This window comes from Sciurus vulgaris (genome assembly GCF_902686455.1).
Source record: "Sciurus vulgaris genome assembly, chromosome: 6".
NCBI lineage: Eukaryota > Metazoa > Chordata > Mammalia > Rodentia > Sciuridae > Sciurus > Sciurus vulgaris.
This window is the reverse complement of record NC_136466.1, coordinates 172,110,758-172,129,620: the sequence shown is the minus strand read 5'-3', so window position 1 is coordinate 172,129,620 and position 18,863 is coordinate 172,110,758. Positions and strand designations below refer to the sequence as shown.

Below are 18,863 nucleotides of genomic sequence, written 5' to 3'. Positions count from 1 at the left end.
ACCAGGGGTCCTATGCTCCGGTCTCTGTCTGACCACCTGTCTCTCCATGGCTCTCTCTTCCTGTGGCCATTGCTTGCTCTATCGATCTCTCTCAGTCTTTCTCTGTGTCTTCATCTGTTTTTGTCTTTCTATGTGTTTCTGCCTCTGTCTGTCCGTACCTCTGTCTCTCGCTCTCTCTGCATCGACCCCTGCATCTGCTTCTCTGCCTCTCTCTGCAGCCTCCTCCAGAGCCCGCCTGCCTCTGCGGATGCCCTGGAAGCAGGTGCTCTCAAGGGAACGCCTCGGCTCTGGCTCCCACCCTTCGGAGCACCCCAGTGTGGGGGCAGAGGCCAGCCTGAGCTTGCCACCTGGAGGGTGGGACAGAGCCTGGCCTTGGGGTCACCCCTCCAGTGGGCTGGCCCCTGCAGAAATGAGCAAGCCGTGAGGCAAAACAGAGTCCTTACATCACCTGTTCCGGGCGGGCCACAGGCAGCAGGGACATGGCACTGGGGAGAACACAGGGGTCACCCCAGGGAGGCCCAGGAGGGGTCTTGGAGGTAGGGTGGCTCCTGAGAGGAGATGGGGCCACGGGGCCAGGTGGGCAGGGCCGGGCTCAGAGCATCCCCCCGGCTCCTGCCTCGACACCCGCTCTACTCCAGTCTCAGCATGGACACCCCCTGGCAGAATCCTCTCCTTGGTGCCCCAGCCTCGAAGGCTGGCCAGTCCTCAGCCTCCCCTGGGCTCCTGCATGGCTGACTGGCTTCTGGCTCTTCTGCTGGGGAGCAGGGTGCTGTGACCTCACGTCCTGACAGCTCGGCCCTGCCAGTGCTTCCAGAAGGAAGCAGGGCCACGGTGGCCAGTGCTGGCAGGGCTGCCCTCGGAGTACTTAGGGCCCAAGGCTCGGCCAGAGGGACCAGGCCACACCCCTCCAAGGAACAGGCACAGGGCTTCAGCAGCCTCCCCTGGAACGGGGCTAGGGTCAGCAATGCCCAGAGTACAGTCTGTCCTGGGAGGGGGCTGAGAGGAGGCCCTTGCCTAGCTTCCTGCCGAGGGGAGAGGCCCCTGGGGCTCCAAGAATCCAGAGAGAACCAGTGTCCTGCTGGGCCAGGTGGGGCTGCAGATACTATCTATTTGCCTTGGGTCCCGCTTCCTGGGGAGTGGGCCTGGCCCTGGCCCGGGGCCGCACTCGATGCTGGGTCTCTGTTTGCACAGGGGAGGGGCGGCCAGCGCCGCAGAGGGGCCTCCTGTCTGCAGCAGGGGGTGGCTCGGGCCCTGGGATGGGCAGATAAGGCATTAACTGTGTGGCTGAGACGCACCCTGCTGATCTGCTGACGCCTCCGTCCGGCCCAGGTGCTCGGGTGAGGTGCCAAAGGTTCCCTATAAAGCACCGGGCTCCCAGCCACTGCCACTTGCCCTCCGGCTCCCGTCCTGCCTGTGCGTGCCAGGCCCAGCTGTGACCACCATGGTGAGGCTCCTGCTGCCTAACCCGGGCCTGGAGGACCGGATCCCTTCCCTGCATGAGCTGGAAAGCATCGAGAAGAAGGAGGCCAGCTCGCGCCCGCAGTGGGACAACAAGACGCAGTACATGCTCACCTGCGTGGGCTTCTGCGTGGGCCTCGGCAACGTGTGGCGCTTCCCCTACCTGTGCCAGAGCCATGGAGGAGGTAGGTGTGCTGGGGCCTCAGGTGGGCAGAGGCCGAGGCCAGGCGCAGACAATCCGGATGCCGGAGGCCACAGGTGGGCATCTCTGCTGGACCCTCAGCACCCCTTCAGAGAGATGAGAGGCCTGGAAGGAGATGCCCAGCTCCCCGACTCCTGGGTCAGGTTGCTGGCTGGGGAGACGCACCCTGCCAGGGCACTGTGGCCACAGCTTCAAGGACAGTCTCGCAGGGGGTAGGGACAGAGAGGGACAGGCAGCTCCTCCGGGTGGAGCCCCTCCTCTGAGGGTGGAAAGCTTGGGCAGTGGGCACCACAGGACCCCATGGGCAGAGAAGGGAGCTGGACTGGGAGAGGGTGATGCTCAGAGGAGCAAGGTGGGTGGGCAGAGCCAGTGCTGCTGGGCTCGGAGCCTGGCCTGCCCCTCAAGCACACAGGCCCTCGGGAGGAGCCCTGCCTTCACCAGCACAGGCGCCCCGCCTGGGCTGCCGCCTCGCCCCAGCTGCAGAGCTGCCTACCTCCTGGTGGGCCTGGCCCCTGGTGCAGCCCCTGGTGGTTCATGCTGCTGTGCAGGAGGCTCGGGTACAGGGGCCGCAGGGAGGCCACAGCTCCCGTGGTTCCATACACCTGAGAAGCAGCTGCCCAGCATCCACAGCCGTTCCCCTGGCCCCCAGCCCTGTGGGGCGGCCTTGGGCCTCCATGACCATTTCTGAACCTGAAGGTCAGGGAGGTCTGGACCAGCCCAACCTGACTGCAGGAGCAGGCTCTGCGGGTGCCCTGGCATGCCATGAAGGCGTGGCACCAAAGACTCTAAACAACTGGACGTGCAGTCTCACACGGCTCCAAGGGACATGCCGAGGGAACACTGGGTGTCCACTTCTGGGTCAGCTTCGCTCTCCACATTGCGCAGGCTGTGCTACACAAGTGAACCGTCTGGTGTCTCTGGTTCAGCCGGCACTTCCCACTTGGGGCAGGTGGGAGCCCTGGGGCCCAGGGTGGGGCCTCGCAGCAGCCAGGTGCCTGACAGTCCCAGGCCCCTCCTCCCTCTGGCTTCCCAGAACTGAGCCCAGCCCTGGCCTCCCGCCCAAGTCCCCTCCCCGCCTCTAGGACCCTGCAGCACAGGTGCTAATGGGAGCCAGAGTCTGCCCTGCAGGTACACAGGCCTGGGGCTGTCCCCTCCACTCAGGGCAGAGGGGAGGATAGGCTGGGGGCCATGCAGGGTGCCACGGAGGGAGTGGACCGTGATGCCCATAGAGGCCAGGATGGACCTGTGTCCACCTGGGAAAGCAGAGGTGGGTCCAAGCCTGCCTGCAGCACAGTTGGCTCAGTCTCCACAGAAGGGCCGGCTCCAGCCCCGGCTTTGGTGGAAATCTGAAGGGGCTCGGCTCCTCGGTGCGTGAGGCCTGGGGATTGCAGCTTTAGATCCTAGCACTTCCCTCCGAGGATCATGGTGGACTGTCTATCGGCAGCATCACAGATGACTGGACCTCGAGGACAGAGGGGAAGGGCCTGCAGGCTCTGACACAGGCTCAGACCCCTGGGCAGTGTTGTGGGCACTGGCTTCCAGGCCAGAGAAGGTCCTGGGAAGCCCAGGGTCTCCGGTGGCCCCACATCTGATGTGTTCACCAGCAGGTTGCTCTCCCATAGCCCCTGGACAAGCTGTCCCTGCCCCCTTGTGTGGGGACACCTGGTCACCTCCTGGGCTTTGAAGGCCACCTCCCAGCTAGGCTCTCCATCAGCTGCAATCACAGCAATTACAGGCCACCACCAGACCTATGCCCTTACTGGTGGATACGTGGGTCTCTTGGTCACTCTGCTCTGTGCTGACCATGTCCCCACAAACAGGATAACTGGCCTGAAGGAGCTGAGGCCAGGATTCTGGCAGGAGAGCGGGACTGAGCCCCTTCTGCCTGCTCTTCCTGTGATTCTGCACATGAGCTTCTGATGAGCTCACCTGGGCTGAGGCTCTGGGTGCAGGGGTTGGCAGAGAAGCCCTGTAGCGGAGGCTGCTGTCCACACTCAGCCTTGAAAGGACCCTGCAGGCTCTGAGGACGTGCAGCAGTGGGCGTGGAGTGGAGTACCGCGGGGGCAGCCTGCTCTCTGGCATCTCCCGGGCAACGCTGCAGGCAAGGGAGGCAGGGGCACCAGGCCTGCCGGCCGCTGGCCCAGGCTCTCCTTGTGGAGGGATGGTGCCCAGCTCCTGCCAGCTCCACTCCTGGGCGCTCAGGCAGGCAGCCCGATTGCGAGATGTGCACGCTGAGTCCCCAGAGTCCAGTACCTGCCCTGTGGGTGGGCCTGTGCCCCGCTCGGCACCTGGTCCTGAGGGGGTCTTTCTGAAGGCAGCCTGGCAAGCAGGGGCCTGGAGTCTGCCACCCAGGCCACTCCAGGAGCCGCCGCCTCTGGCCCATGTGACATGGGACAAATGTGATGGACACCTCATGGAGCCTCTCAGCCATGCTGCTGGGCTCTGCACGCTGGAGGGGACGCGGCGTCAGGGGCACGGGGAAGAAGGAGCAGGCCTTGGTCAGCCGAGATGCAGCCCTCTCAGGCATCGCATCCACACCTGGGGTCACCAGGCCCCAAGAAGAGCCAGCCAAGAGCCACATTCACACCTGTGGCCCAGAGACACGTCTCCAGGTGTGCCCAGCACTGGCCACCAGCCTCAGACCACCAGAGGGGCCTGCTGGCCACCCTGCTCCTTCCATGCCTGGGAGGGCAGCACTGACCAGTCCCACCGAGAGCTGTTCCCAGCTCTCTCCATGTGCCCTGGCCCCTGGCCCACCACAAGCCCTGCCTGCTCCTCGTGGGCCTGTCCCTCTGCTCAGCAGCAGCCCTGGAGCCTTGCTGCTGGCGGAGGGGCTCCTCTGCCTCCAGGCGGGTCCTCCCTCCAGCACTGCATTTCCTTCCGCCTGCCGCCTTGCTTCTGCCATGGCTCCAGCTGCTCCAAGAGGCCGGTCTCCCAGGACCTTTGGACCTGCACAGCCCGTCTCGCAGGGGACTCGCTGCACCCCTGCCCCCCGGGCACCCACTCCTGCGAGAAGCACAGCCGGGAAAGAAGGCCGGGCTCCTGGCTTGGCTTCCAAGGACATTTCAAGGAGTTGCTGGAGACTCCCAGGGGCTGAGGACCCCCTGGGCCCTCCCAGCGGTGCCAAGGGCTTGCGCTAATGGGGCTGTACTAAGCCAGGCCCTCCAGGAGTCCCCGGGGCCCAGGCCAGGCAGCTGCTGACCCACAGCTGGGGCCCTACGTGGGCGGGGGTCCATGAGTGCACGCTCACCACCCCTGCTTGCTCGCTGGGCCTGACCCTCAGCAGGGACCCCCTCAGAGACCTCTCTGGAAGGGAGGGAAGCCCACTCAGCCTCTCCTGTCTCTGTCCATCTGTCAGCCTGAAGGATGGCGTTCCTGCCTGCTGGGGGCCTGGCTCTGTCCGAAGGGCCCAGGCTGCTCCCAGGGAGGTGTTTTGTCCAGATGTTGGGATCTTGGGTGTCCTTCTGGGTGGGCCATGTTGCCTGTGCCCAGGACACCAGGTCAAGGAGGGCAGGTGACGAGGACGGGTGGGTCACAGCCATTATACTTCAGCCCGTATGTGAGGGGCTGCCAGGGGACCCAGCAGGACAGTCGCTGTGTCCAGGGAAGAACCCTCGGGGCTGGCCCGCACCCAGGGCTCAGGAAGCACTTGTGTTTGACTCTGATCCTGCTCGTTGGCTGGGAGCCGCGTCTGAGACTCACCGCCGGGCACCCCGCCTGACCGTCTGGAGGGACCGCGGTCCCTGCTCCCGGGCACTTACACACCATTGTCCACACTAGAGAGGGCCCTACGGGGTGGCCTGGGGAGGCTCCCACACCCAGCCCGAGGCCACCGGGGGCCTGCCATGTTCCCTCTCAGGTGGGGACAGTTGGGCAACAGGGTGGCACCCGGGTTCAGGTGCAGACTGGCTCTGCCCAGCCCCAGGTGGCGCTGCGTCCTGTCCATCATTTCTCACTGGCTGAGGCTCACAGGTGCTGCCACACAGTCCCAGGGGGGGCCCTGGGACTGGCAGGTACCAACTGACAGCGTCCACGCCCGCGGCAGGGCCTGAGCCTGCACTGACCCGCTGGGCACCCAGCGCCTTGTGGCCCAGGCTCATGCCTGACACTCATCCTGCGCTGCCCTCACCTGCCCAGGGCCTCAGCAACACGTTCTGCCAGCAGCCTGGACGCCTCCTCTGGCTCTCAGCTGGGAGCCCGCTTGCAGTGCAGGGGCAGGGGCAGGCTGGACATTGGCAGGGACTGGGAGGGGCAAGCTCAAGGCAGATGGCCTGTCCACAGGGCTCTGGGGGCCAACTGGCCCTGGTTAGGAGGCCCCACAGCACGGCGTGCACAGTGGCAGCGGTGCGCCTGGTCCGGTGACCGTGCCTCCGCGTCACAGGTGGTCACCCATGGGACCGCGGGGCACGCCCCTGCCGAGCGGCTCTTCTGGGGCGGGCAGCCCACTCCCGCCCTGGTCCTGTGGCTTGCAGCCCCACCTGGCTCAGCTCCGGCTCCCCTCCACCGCGGGGCTCTTGCCTCAGTCGGGACGGTGCTTCAGGCGCTGCCCAGGGCTGGTCTGCACGGGCCTGGCAGTCCGTGCTGATGCAGCCCGCCTCTCCCTGTAGGGGCCTTCATGATCCCGTTCCTCATCCTGCTGGTGCTCGAGGGCATCCCCCTGCTGTACCTGGAGTTCGCCATCGGACAGCGGCTGCGGAAGGGCAGTGTGGGTGTGTGGAGCGCCATCCACCCGGCCCTGAAGGGCGTAGGTGCGTGTCCTGTGCGGCCCCTCCTGGGCAGGGACAGCAACGCGTGCTCCTCTGCCTTCCCAAGAGTCCCAGGCAGAGGATGACCCCAGGCTCACCCCCCAGAGCCTCAGCCTAAGCTGGAGCCCTTGGAGTGTCGACTGCAGCATCTGGGCTGGGACGCTCCTGGTCCCCAGGGGTCCCAGGAGTCCCCAGGAGTCCCCAGGAGTCCCCAGGAGGCTGCAGACGCAGAGCACTCCCTGCCTTCCCAGAGTGGGCGCCACAGGGCCCCGGGGGCCAGCAGAGGGCACTAGCTGCCTGCTCTCGGCCTCCTTTGCCTGCTTCCGAGTACTCAGCAAGGAGGCCTCCAGCACTGACCCCAGGCCCAGGTGTGGTCACTCATTTACAAACTCTTACTGGGGGTGTGGCCCAGTGTTCTCACCAAGAGGTTCACGGTTCACTGGGACCTCGGGATGTGGGTAGGCACCAAAGACTTCTCGAGCCTGGCGAGAAAGGGTAGGGTCCACCACGCAGAGGGACGCTAAGTCCAGGTGGGGCCCACCCTGAGGCCTGCGGCCCAGACCAGCCCTGCCATCCGTGCCCTCCCCCATCTCCAGGGCCCCGGTCCCCCCTCCTCCCCACACGCTCCTGCCTTCGCTCTCTGCCTCCCCCTGGCCTCCCCTGCCGGCCTTCACCGCCTCCCGGCCTCTGGTCCTCACCTCTGTCCCCTACACTCGCGCGCACCTGGCGTTCCGTTCACACTTCAGCCAAGCGCACACGTGCAACGCCCTTGGCCCAGCCTCGTCCCCCAGGCGCTGGGCCACTGCGGAGCCCTCACCCTCTCCCTGCAGGCGTTGCCTCCATGTTCGTGTCCTTCATGGTGGGCCTCTACTACAACACCATCATTGCCCTGGTCCTGTGGTACTTCTTCAACTCCTTCCAGGAGCCCCTGCCCTGGAGCGAGTGTCCACTCAACGGGAACCAGACAGGTGAGGCTGGGCCGGAGCCAGTGGGAGGGGTCACCCCTCCCTCCGCCCCTCCCAACCTGGCCGTCCGGAGTGACGGGCACCTTCCCAGGAGGAGGCCATGCTGCGGTCTCGGCCGCCCTCTGCTTTTATGGGGTCTGGATGCTACAGACCGGGTTGTTGAACGTACCTCCTGTCCACTGGCCCACCTTCCCCAGGGCAGCCTCCTGGGCCACGTGGCCTGGCAGTGGTCAGGGCCATGGGAACTGCTGGGGCTCTGGACGTTCTGAGGACACAGCTCCTTCACCTGTGGCAGCCCGCCCTGCTCCCCACATCTCCGCCACATGTGCCTGTGTCCCCCACCCTGGCCCTTCCAGGACCCTCGCCCGGGGCCCGTGGAGTCAGGTGCTCCCCACGGCACCTCCACTGATCTCGGGTTGAAGTCTTCCCTCTTTGGTGTGGCTCTACCCTGAGAGCCGGGCAGTCACGGTGTAGAGCTGGCCAGGGCGATCCAAGACCCACACCTTCTGCACCTCTGAGCGTCTTGCCCGGGGCCTGCGCCCCAGGAGCCAGGGCAGCAAGAGGCGGCAGGCTGCTGGAGGCCAGTGACACCCGCTGCAGCGGGCTGTGCGCCTCCTGGTGGGCTCACTCGTCCAGCACGTGCGTGTGCGTGTGGAGCTGGACCAGCGGTGGGCAGCTGGGGCTGTGGCAGCCCTTCCGCAGGGCCTTCCCCGCCTGGCGGCTACGCCCTGACTTGCTCCCGGCCTCCCCCACAGGCTACGTGGAGGAGTGTGCCAAGAGCTCCTCCGTGGACTACTTCTGGTACCGAGAGACTCTCAACATCTCCACCTCCATCGACAACTCGGGGTCCATCCAGTGGTGGGTCCTGCTTTCCTTGACCTGTGCCTGGAGCGTCCTCTACCTGTGCACCATCCGTGGCATTGAGACCACTGGGAAGGTATGGGCCCGGCCAGGCTGCTGCCCGGCACGAGCTGGGCCCACACCTGAGCCGGCTGCACCGCCCCGCCGGGGCCCACATCCTCTGGGGAGACCTCCGCCCCGGGAGGCCTGGGAACTCTGCCTCGGCCAAGCGCTCTCAAGACTGGCTCTTGGACAGCCCTGCGCAGGCTGAGGCCCAGCCCAGCAGTGGGGCTTGCCCAGCTGCTGGGGCCCGGGGTCAAGTCCCCACGGGGAAGTGGGAAGAGCTGAATGAGGACCAGGCCTCCTGGCAGAGGGAGGCCAGGCCACATGGCCCTCTGGGGAGGGCTTCCTGGATGCCAGCCTGCCCGCGTCCCGGCCTGACCCGGTGCCCTCTGCCCCTCAGGCCGTCTACGTCACCTCCACGTTGCCCTACGTCGTGCTGACCATTTTCCTCATCCGCGGGCTGACGCTGAAGGGCGCTGCCAACGGCATTGCCTTCCTTTTCACCCCCAACGTGAGTCCCAGCCGTCCGCCTCGGGCTCCAGCCTTGTGGGGAGGTCCATGCGGGGACGCACCCTCTGGCTCTGTGCTCTCCTGACCTCATGACCAGATGCAGCCTGGCCAGTCCCAGGGCTGGGAGGGTCCATGCGGGCCCAGTGGGGAGGCCGGGCGCCAGGCCTCCAGCAGCTGTGCAGGTGGGGCTACTGGGTGGCCGGAGGTGGTGTGGACTGGTGGCCCAGTCGGGGAACCAGCCAGCTGCTCCCTCTGGCGGGCAGCATCCACCCTGACCACCGCTCACCACCGGGCCAGGGGGCCCTCCCCCCACCACCGCTGAGGCCCTCTCCTCCTTGGGCCTCCCTCCTTGCTTCGGGCCCGTGGGTGAGTGAGGCCCCTGTCTGGAGCAGGTCACAGAGCTGGCCAACCCCACCACCTGGCTGGACGCGGGAGCTCAGGTCTTCTACTCCTTCTCGCTGGCCTTCGGAGGCCTCATCTCCTTCTCCAGCTACAACCCTGTGCAGTGAGTGTGGGCAGTGGGTTCCGCAGGGCCGGGCGCTGTGGGCCGTGCCTGTCTCCACCAGACTAGGGGGAGTTCCGCTCGAGGACGAGATGAAAAGACCAAGGTGCTCGGCAGCGCCGGGCTCTCTCCACAAACCCACTGGTTGGGCACCTGGAAGGAAATGCCCGTGAGGCCCCTCTAGCTGGGCCCTGCCTCCTGGCCAAGCGAGCTTTGCTGCTTGGTCCCTGTCTGTCTCTGCTCAGTCCCCGCCTCCACACCCACACTGTCCCCCCTCACTCCTTGGCACCTCAGACCTGAGGGATCCTGCGGGCATAGCCTTCCTGAAAGCACCCGGGACACAGAGGTTGGGCCGTCCCCTGGAGGGACACAGCAGTGCTGTGGAGCACTATGATTCAGGGTTGTCCCCAGTGACACTGGGTTGGGGGGACAAGCCTTGGTGACCTGCAGGGGGGGTAAACACCTACTGTGTGTCAGAGCTCTCTTTGGTGAACTGTGGTGGGGGATAAGCACCTACTGTGCATCAGGACCATCTCAGTGAACCTGGTGGGTCATGGGGATAAGCCAGGCAATCGGCACCTGCGCCTGCAGTGGTAAGTGGAGGGCAGGGCAGGATGGCCTTCTGTGGCCAGGTGGACCTGCAAGCGTGGCCAGGTGGCCGAGGTTGAGCAGAGGTGACTCAGAGGCCAGGCAGGCAGGGGTGAAGCTGGACAAGGGGGCTGGGTGTGGTCTGGGGAGGAGGGCAGGGCTGGTGGGTGGTCAGGTCAGCATGGCCAGAGGGCCACCAGGCAGTGCAGGAGGGGCACCAGGACCCAGCCATGGAGCAGAGAGGGCGGGACAGTGTTGCTCTCAGCACAACCCAAGGCTGTGGTCAGTGTGAGTGTGTGGGCCAGGTCCCAGGCTTCAGAAGGCCTCCCCTGGCACAGTGGGGAGGCGCTGGAAGGGTATCAGGCCTGGCTGCAGGAAGCCCAGCTGAGCTACGAGAGCTTTATTCAGACACTTCGCCCATGCGGTCCACCCACGCCAGTGCCCAGCCCAGGGACCTTAGCTCACCAGAGTTGTGCTGTTGGCCCCATCTAGGTTCAGAACATTCTCCTCTCACCAGACACCAGACCCCCTGAGCAGTCACTCCTAAAACCCAGGGTGGCCCGCCAGCTGCCCAGGTGCTTTCTGCCTCTGGCTGCACTGCTGTGGACTGCGGGTGGCCATGCGGCAGGGTCTGTGGCCTCTGGTTCCCAGTGGGCACCTGGCACCCGTGACTGGGGTGGTGAACAGCATACAGCATGCCTGTCCACTTGTCGGTCAGGGACATTGGGCTGTTTCCAATTTTTGACTGCTGTGAACAGGTGTGGACCAGGTTTCCTTCCTGCTGGGGGCGGGCACTTCTGGACGGCTCTCCTGGCCGGTATTCGGCTCCACCAGCTGGACAGAAGTACCCAGGCCCCCTGGCTTCTCAGAGCAGAGCCACCGAGTGGGTGTTGGCCCCCTGTGGAGGTTTGCATCCCTGATGGCTCACACGCTGCTTGTTGGGGTGCTGGGACTGGGGCTGAAGCCAGGGCCCATGCGGGCTCATCAAGTGCTCCACCTGTGATCTATCAACCCTTCTACTCTGTTATTACTATCGGTATTGATTATCACCATTGGCCCAGGGGTTGAATGCAGGGGTAAACCCCCCTGGGCTATAACCCTTAGCACTTATTTTACTTTGAAAGGGCCTCTCCATAGCCCAGGCTGGCCTTGAACTTACCATCCTCCAGCCTCAGCCTCTGGAGCACCTGAGATTACAGGTGTGGGCACCATACCCAGTCACACTCTAATGTTGACGGAGGCTTCTGGAAGGGAGGAGAGCTGGCCGGGTCAGGTTGGGAGGCCAGGGTGTTTAGGACATGCTCAGTGGCAGTGACCCTGGGTGTCAGGTAGCTATTGGAAGTCCTTAGGTACAAGCAGATTGGGACCCCAGAGGGCTTGGGCAGACAGTGTGGGGCTTCAGCCAGAGCCTGAGTGAGGCCACTGTGGTCCTGAGGATGGGGAGGAAAGGTTACAGCCTGGGTGGGCCCTAAGCTGAGGCCCAAGATGGCCACTCCTCCCACCCCCTGGGGCCAGAACTGCATAGCTCTATGGGTGTCTTTAGCCCTAAAACCACCTGGGGTAGTAGAGACCCTGCAGACCCTCAGCAGACTGGAACTCCACCTGGAGACCTCAGCTGGGACAGCCGCTCTGCACCATGGGTGATGCCCTTCATGCCAAGGAGGCCCAGGGCTCTCAGACACAGGCCCCAGGACAGCCCTCCCAGGCCCACCTGATCAGAGGACGAATCCCAGTCAGAACCTTCCAGCACCCGTTTTCCTCCTTTCCACCCCTGGGAGGTGGGCCACCAGCTCTGGGTCCACCCAGGCCTGGAGTCCACCAGCCCTGGCGTCTACGAACTGAATCTCTCTCAAAATTCCTTCCCTGTAAGAACCGACTACCACAACAAAACCATGTCTCACATCAGAGTCTGGGGCAAGCGGGGTATGGGCAGCGCAGGTCCTGGCCCTGCCTCTTCAGGGGCCTTGGACCTGGCCTGCTGGGGTGGGAGGCCCAGGGTCTGAGGCTGATTGTCCAGCTGCCTCACCTGGACTGGGGTGGGAGCACAAGGATGTCTGGGTCCAGCGGTGAGAGCTGACTAGGTGTGGGCGGGGTCCAGAGCCACCGATGGGAGGGTGTGGCCCCCGGAGGTGGTAGGAAGGGTAGGAGTGAGGGCTCGGCCATCTGGCCACGGTGGGCCCGAAGTGCCCACACACACACACAGAGAAGGACGGTGGGCTCAGTGATGCCCACACCAGGGCAGGGCGCAGCCTCAGGACTGGACCAGGTGGGGCCTCTGCGCTGCCCAGCTCTGGGCAGGGTGCCTCCTCACGCACACACCGGCCACTCGGGCCTGTGGTGACACTGCTGCCATCCCCAGCAACAACTGTGAGATGGACTCTGTGGTCGTGTCCATCATCAACGGCTTCACGTCCGTGTACGCGGCCACCGTGGTCTACTCCATCATCGGCTTCCGGGCCACAGAACGCTATGACGACTGCCTCAGCACGTGAGTGCACCAGCATGGCGCCCACTCACTGCGGGGCCATGGGGCCTGGGCCCAGCCCTCCACCCAGGTAGCCCGCCCTCCACCCAGGCACCCTCAGGGGCCATCCAGGGCCATCCAGGGCCTGGGCCCACCCCTCCACTCAGGCACCCTCAGGGGCCATCCAGGGCTATCCAGGGCCTGGGACAACCCTCCACCCAGGCACCCTCAGGGGTCATCCAGGGCCATCCAGGGCCTGGACCCTCCCTTCCACTCAGGCACCCTCAGGGGCCACTGGACCTGGGTCAGTCCCTCTCTCTTGCAGGAACATCCTGACCCTCATCAACGGGTTCGACTTGCCTGAGGGCAATGTGACCCAGGAGAACTTCGAGGACATGCAGCGCTGGTGCAATGCCAGCGACCCTCTTGCCTACGCACAGCTGAGCTTTCAGAGCTGCGACATGAACACCTTCCTCTCCCAGGTGGGTCCCGCAGGCCCTGGTCCAGAGTCCCCTTGGGGCATGTGGAGGACACCATGCGCCAGCCCTGCCCCTGGACACACAGAAGCCCTGAGGTGTGCTTAGGGCGACTCCTCTGCAAGGACGGAGAGTCCCGGGCAGCCAGCACTGCCTTTCTTTTTGGTTGACCCTCTGCTGTCAGGAAGCCCAGGGAACCTGTGAACCGCCCTTAGTGATGGAGGTTCCAGCAGCAGTTGAACGTGCAGGGAAACGTGATGCTCTGTCATCTTGGCCCAACCCGACTCCGTCTGACCTGGCGGTTTTCCACTGGAAGCTGTCCTGTGTTTTGGAGGAGCTGGCCGTTCTCAGGGCCTGGCACTGGGGCTCTTGCTGCGGCGACTGCTTGGAAGGTCACACTGGGAGCAGGAGTCACAGAGCCAGTGGCAGTGGCAGGGCAGAGGGGTCCCGAGGCTCTCTCTGATGTCCCGCTGACATCCAGAGGAGGCTGCTGACCGAGCCGAGGCTTGTCTCCTGATTCCACGGCCAGGACGCTGGCCTCTGGGGTGACGGCACCACCTCAGTGCTGTGCCAGGCCTGCTGAGCTCAGAGTGCATCTGGTGACTCGCTCGAGGACCAGTTTGCATCCCTGGGCTGCTCTGAGCCCAGTACAGGGAGAGCGCCCTGTGGACGCCCCCAGTGCCTGGCCATCGTCTTGGCCACACAGGGTTTCTTTCTTTCTTTCTTCTTCTTCTTTTCAATAACTTTTATGTACGCTCGTGGTGCTGAGGACGGAGCCCAGGGCCTGGCACGCCCCAGGCCAGCGCTCTGCTGCTGAGCCGCAGCCCCGCCCGCCGCACAGGGTCCGGGCTCCTGCTGGGAGTGCGGCCCCTGCAGTCCTGACGCGCACTCCCGCTTTTGAAAATGCAGGCTGGGCCCAGGAGGCAGGCCTAGCTCTTCCTCCAGGCAAAGCGCTCTGCCTGGCCCCGGCCTGCTGTGGGCTTGGGGAGCGGAGGGTCGCGGGAGCTGGGTGGCCAGTGACGGTGTGCCGCTGCGCAGGGCGTGGAGGGCACGGGCCTGGCCTTCATCATCTTCACCGAGGCCATCACCAGGATGCCAGTGTCCCCGCTGTGGTCGGTGCTATTCTTCAGCATGCTCTTCTGCCTGGGCCTCTCCTCCATGTTCGGGAACATGGAGGGCGTGGTCGTGCCCCTCCAGGACCTCAAGCTCGTCCCTGAAAAGTGGCCCAAGGAGCTGCTCACAGGTGCGTGAGCGGCCAGGTGGGCAGGCGCCCTCCGGGGAGAGCCGCTCATGGGCCCTGCCCCCTTACTGTGGCTCTGCCGTCGCCCACAGGCCTCATCTGCTTGGGGACGTACCTCATCGCCTTCGTCTTCACGCTGAATTCCGGCCAGTACTGGCTGTCCCTGATGGACAGCTACGCTGGCTCCATCCCCTTGCTGGTCATCGCCTTCTGTGAGATGTTTGCTGTCGTCTATGTGTATGGTGTGGACAGGTAGGCCTGGAGGGGGTGCAGAGGGAACGGCCACGTCTAGCAGAACTCCTGCTGGGCCGGGAGGGAGGCCTGCCGTGGCTCAGGCTCGGCTGCCCTGTGGCCCGAGCGCAGGCCGACCTTCACGGGCGCAGGATTCACGTGGTGCTGGCATTCACTCGGTGAGGATGAGAGGGCACAGGGCTTAGCCTGAGGGGTGCGCTGAGCCCCTTCCAGAAGCAGTGCAAACAGGACCCCTCCAGCTTCCCAGTGCTCCAGAGTTCACCATGTCAAAGGGTCAGCAGCAGTCTTAGGAGCCCACGCATGGTGACCAGGTGCTGGGGGAGAAAGCACAGCAGCCCCGAGGGAAACAGGGCACATCTGCCTACAAGCCAAGTGTGTGCCCAATGCAGGAGCAACACCCTTCATTGGGCCCGAAACACCCTGGGACTCGAGGGCACGCACAGAATCAAGGGGCAGGGCAGCGTCTGAGGGCCGTGGGGGCTTCCTGCTCAGGCCTGGACCTCAGCAGTGTCCAAAGGCAATGAGCTGGAGCTGCATACCCACAGCCAGGGACTCTCCTGGAGCGTTGGGGCAGCTCTCCAGCCTTTCTCAGGGCAGGGGGCTTCAGCAGCCAGCCAGAGCCCAGGCAGGGCACAGCAGGGCAGGGCAGGGCCGACCTGGACCCAAGCAGGCCGCTCAGCTGTGCGCCTGCCCGCCCCTCAGCATCACCACCATGCTGTGCAGGATGCAGGAAGCAGGCCCTGTGGGACTGGGTGCAGCCACAGGGACAAGGTCCAGCAGGCACCGCCCTCTGTGGGGCTCCTGCTGTGGGAGAACTCTTCTGAATCATTACAAACAGGAGGCCACAGGAGACATGGACAGGGCTTCATTAGTGGGAGTGGGGACCAGACTGCAGCAGCCCAGGGCAGCAGCAGGGCCAGGTGGAGAGGACAAGGTCGCCACAAGGGTTTCAGAGTCGCAGGCACCAACAAGGGTGTTCTAAGTGGACCTGGAGTTGGCCACATTCACCAGCTTGGTGGTGTGAAGGACATGCACACTAGTCTGTTGCTGCTCCTGGGTCTGAGGATGGCAGGAGAGGTGGGCACCAGGCTGGACAGGCTGCATGGCTATGCTTCCCAAGGGCCCTCAGAGCTGGGACCAAGTCCTTGTGTCTGCTGGGCCCAGGAGACCAGACAGGCTCACGCTTACGCGCTGCCTGTCCGTCTTTATTTCTAACGACAGTAAAACTTTTGTGCATAAGTGGGGCACAGGGCAGGCTCCAAGCCCTAGGGCAGGTTGCGATGGGCTCTGTCCAGCCTCGGGGCTGTTCCTGCCAGGCGGCAGCCATAGCACACGGCAGCAGGAGCTGGAGGGGCGAGTCTGACAGCTGCCCCTGCTCTGATCCTCCGAGGCTCTGACCCTCCTGTGGTCACCAGCACGTGGGGAGGATGAGACCTCTGGTAGCCAGCCTCTGCATTAGAGCACGGCAGTGGCGTCACAGGGCAGTGAGGGTGCTGAGCACACGGGCTGGTGGCTGGCTGAGTTCACCAGGGTCTCCTCCGAGAAGAGGTAGCTTTGCCTACACCATGGGGTGGAGCTTCGCGGAGGGAGGCCAGAGCATGGGCTCCAGGACACACCATCCAGGCAGCAGGACTGGACAGCACTAGGCCCCTCTGTGCTGCATCCTGGTGGGTTCACAGAGGTCATCCCTCCTGCTGTGCTGCAGGTTCAGCCGGGACATCGAGTTCATGATCGGCCACAAGCCCAACATCTTCTGGCAGCTCATGTGGAGGGTGGTCAGCCCTGTCCTCATGTTGGTCATCTTCTTCTTCTACTTCGTGATCCAGGTCAACAAAGGACTCACTTACAAAGTCTGGGACCCGAGCTATGTGAGTGCCCAGCTGGCCATGGGGGCAGCTGCCAAGGTGGCCATCGTGGGGGTGGAGGCGTGCTGAGATGGAGGGTGGGCGTCGGGGGGCGAGAGGAGCCACGGTCCCTTCCACCCCTGAGCAGCAGGTGAGCACTGTGGGGTCAGGGCCTTTCCTGGGCTGCTCACTCCGCGTGGCTCTCTCCCCAGGACAAGTTCCCCAGCACCCGGGAGACGGCCTACCCAGGCTGGGTGTATGCCGTGGTGACTGTGGTGGCCGGGGTGCCCTGCCTCGTCATTCCCTGCTTCGCCTTCTACAAGCTCCTCACGAACTGTCGTCAGAGGCCAGCTGACCAGCACGAGCTGGACAGCACACTGTCCACAGCCTCTGTGAATGGAGACCTGAAGTCCTGAGTGGGCTCAGCCCACAGTGTGCAGCCGATGGTGTTGGGAGGAGAGGAGCCACAGGACCCTGGGGGTGGCCAGGCTGCCATGTACGTGAATGGATGCATGCATGCGTGTACGTGTATTGTCCACATGTGTGCCTGTGTGTACCCATACAGGTAGAGGTGCACATACGTACAGGGCACATTGTGTGGGATGTGTGTGAGAGCACGTACATGTGAGCTTATGTATGAGTGTGTCTATGTATGTGAATGTGTGAGCACGGGTGTTGTACGTGTGTATACACCCATGCCGGTGTTTGTGTGTTCACACAGCGTGTGTATACACCCATGCCGGTGTTTGTGTGTTCACACAGGGTAGTATATGCATACCTGTGTGTGTGCATAGGCACACATTTTATGCATGTGTAAATGTGAGCATATGTACTGTGTGCATACTTGCATGAAAGTATGCACATGTCTGTGGATATAAGTTGCACACACAGAGGTGAACATGTGTGTGCATATGCATATGTGTATGCACATGAATATGTATGGTGGGGTTATGAATTTATGAGTGTATGTGGGCCTGTGTGTTGGCATATAGACACATGTACATACATACCTACATGCATGTGAATTGTGTACACTTGTATGCAACTTGCAAGTATGTGTGCCTGTGCATGTACCTGTGTGATATATGTGCATTTTGGACCCATGTGTGAAAATGTATGTTTACACATTCCCAACATGCACACCCTCCTAAGGCCTGGCCACCTTCTGCACTCTCCTTCATGCGGACACGGTGGGGCGTGGACTGTGGCCCAGGCAGACCTGGCTCAGGACCTGCCCTGCCCCTCACGTGCCCTGCACAGCCAGAGGCCGAGGTGCAGGGGCTGAGGTGCAGGGGCTGAGGTCATGACACTCCCTCTGCTATGAGGCAGGAGACGGAACGTGAGCTGTTTGCCAGCCTCCTGGGATGGCTCTCGCTGCTCACCCCACCCTGCCTGCTGCTCTGGATCAGGGCCCCTGAGTGAAAGATCTGGGCCCCCTTGCTCTTCAAGGAGAAGCGGGAGCGGGCATGGGTGGGTGAGGCTGAGCAGCCTGGCCCCATCGGCCCTGCAGTGCTGGGCTGTAGGAGAGCCACCCGTTTAATCATTACTGCTGGCTGCACAGGTCGATGGTCTGCCTAACGGAGCTCAGCCTGGCCTAAGTAAAGGCAGGAGCCACCAGGATGTCAACCCAGTGAATTTTTAGCAGGTGTCAGAGGAGAAAGGTTAAAGGGTAACTCGACCTTGGTCACTGTTGTTCAAGGCACTCTGAGAGTCCTGGGCACCTTGCGGCCCCCTGTGGCTTGTGAGCTCGGTGGGGGCGTCTGCACCTCCCCGGCGTGGGCGCTTCCTCCCTGGAGCTGCCGCCCAGTCTCAGCCAGACGCGCTTCACACTTGGGGTGTTTGCCCCAGCAAGCTGGCTGCTTTCCATGGATAAAATCGAGTTGAAATCCAACTGAACTTCCCGAGGATTCCACGGGCCAGAGTGGGAGGTCCTGGTGGGGCCCAGCACCACGTTCCTCCCATGCAGACACCCTGCCCCACTGCCCACCAAACTCCAGCTCCAGCCACGAGACCCTGCACACAGTCCTCTCCCCAGGTCCCTCCATGTGTGCCAGCTGACCACCTGGGCACCATGATCTGCAGAATCCTACCAAGATAAAGGTGGCCCGTGGGCACAGGCTCCGCCCCAGGTCTGGTGACATGCCCCAAAGGCACAGCCCACGATGGGGGGTCCCATCTGATGGCCAGTGGTCCCACCTCCCCTCTCCCCATAACCTTCCCACGAGCAACTGGGAAGCCTCTGATGGGCCGACACACATCAGTACACCATCCGCCATGTTCTCAGGCCCCGCCTGATGCGCCGTCCAGGAGACCCAGTGGGCTTCTCTCCACATCCTCTCGAGTCTCCTGAGCAGTTGTGTTTCACAGCTTCTGTGTCAGGGTTGTGGAATAAAGGGCACCTGTTCAACAAGTCACTCCTGCTCATGATTCTTGGCTCAAGAGCTGGTGTCCAGATGTGGAGGCCTGAGCAGCACTGTGGCCAAGGCCCAAGTCTCCGGCAGAGACTTGGATGCGCGGTCGGCAAGAGTGGCCCGCCTCTGGGCCCAGGGGTTTGTTCCAGGTCTCGTTCTGCTGAAGACCCCATGATGGGAGACCTGGTAGCTCAGCAAGCCAAACTGACACTGGTCTGAGGGCCCTGCGTTGCCACAGCAGGTGCTGGTGGGCTTTGGCCTCAGCGCACACAGGGCGGAGGAGAGGGGAGGCAGGAAGACGGG

The 18,863-nt window shown here is 63.7% G+C and overlaps 1 protein-coding gene and 1 long non-coding RNA gene across 2 annotated transcripts; one reads left to right on the top strand and one right to left on the bottom strand.

The window, feature by feature from the left end:
- Positions 1-209: 209 nt before the first annotated feature.
- SLC6A19 (solute carrier family 6 member 19) lies at positions 210-18,577 on the top strand. Its single transcript, XM_079144539.1, has 13 exons — positions 210-1,643; positions 6,268-6,408; positions 7,236-7,373; positions 8,126-8,307; positions 8,674-8,784; positions 9,176-9,288; positions 12,233-12,361; positions 12,663-12,819; positions 13,852-14,056; positions 14,146-14,305; positions 16,011-16,173; positions 16,362-16,875; positions 16,917-18,577. The coding sequence occupies exons 1-12, from the start codon at positions 1,442-1,444 to the stop codon at positions 16,563-16,565; spliced, it is 1,905 nt and encodes a 634-aa protein (XP_079000665.1). The 5' UTR covers positions 210-1,441; the 3' UTR covers positions 16,566-16,875; positions 16,917-18,577.
- Positions 5,296-7,174, bottom strand: LOC306663912. The gene is made up of 3 exons (XR_013764586.1): positions 7,104-7,174; positions 6,827-6,887; positions 5,296-6,350 (listed from the first exon to the last, which is right to left on the bottom strand). It is a non-coding gene; the product is annotated as an uncharacterized lncRNA (long non-coding RNA).
- Positions 18,578-18,863: the final 286 nt, after the last annotated feature.

Bases quoted from the DNA above. Each gene is read 5' to 3' on its own strand.
- SLC6A19 (XM_079144539.1), top strand. From the start codon at position 1,442: ATGGTGAGGCTCCTGCTGCCTAACCCGGGCCTGGAGGACCGGATCCCT. The intron at 6,409-7,235 runs GTGCGTGTCCTG...CTCTCCCTGCAG, and splicing joins CCCGGCCCTGAAGGGCGTAG to GCGTTGCCTCCATGTTCGTG. The intron at 12,362-12,662 runs GTGAGTGCACCA...TCTCTCTTGCAG, and splicing joins TATGACGACTGCCTCAGCAC to GAACATCCTGACCCTCATCA.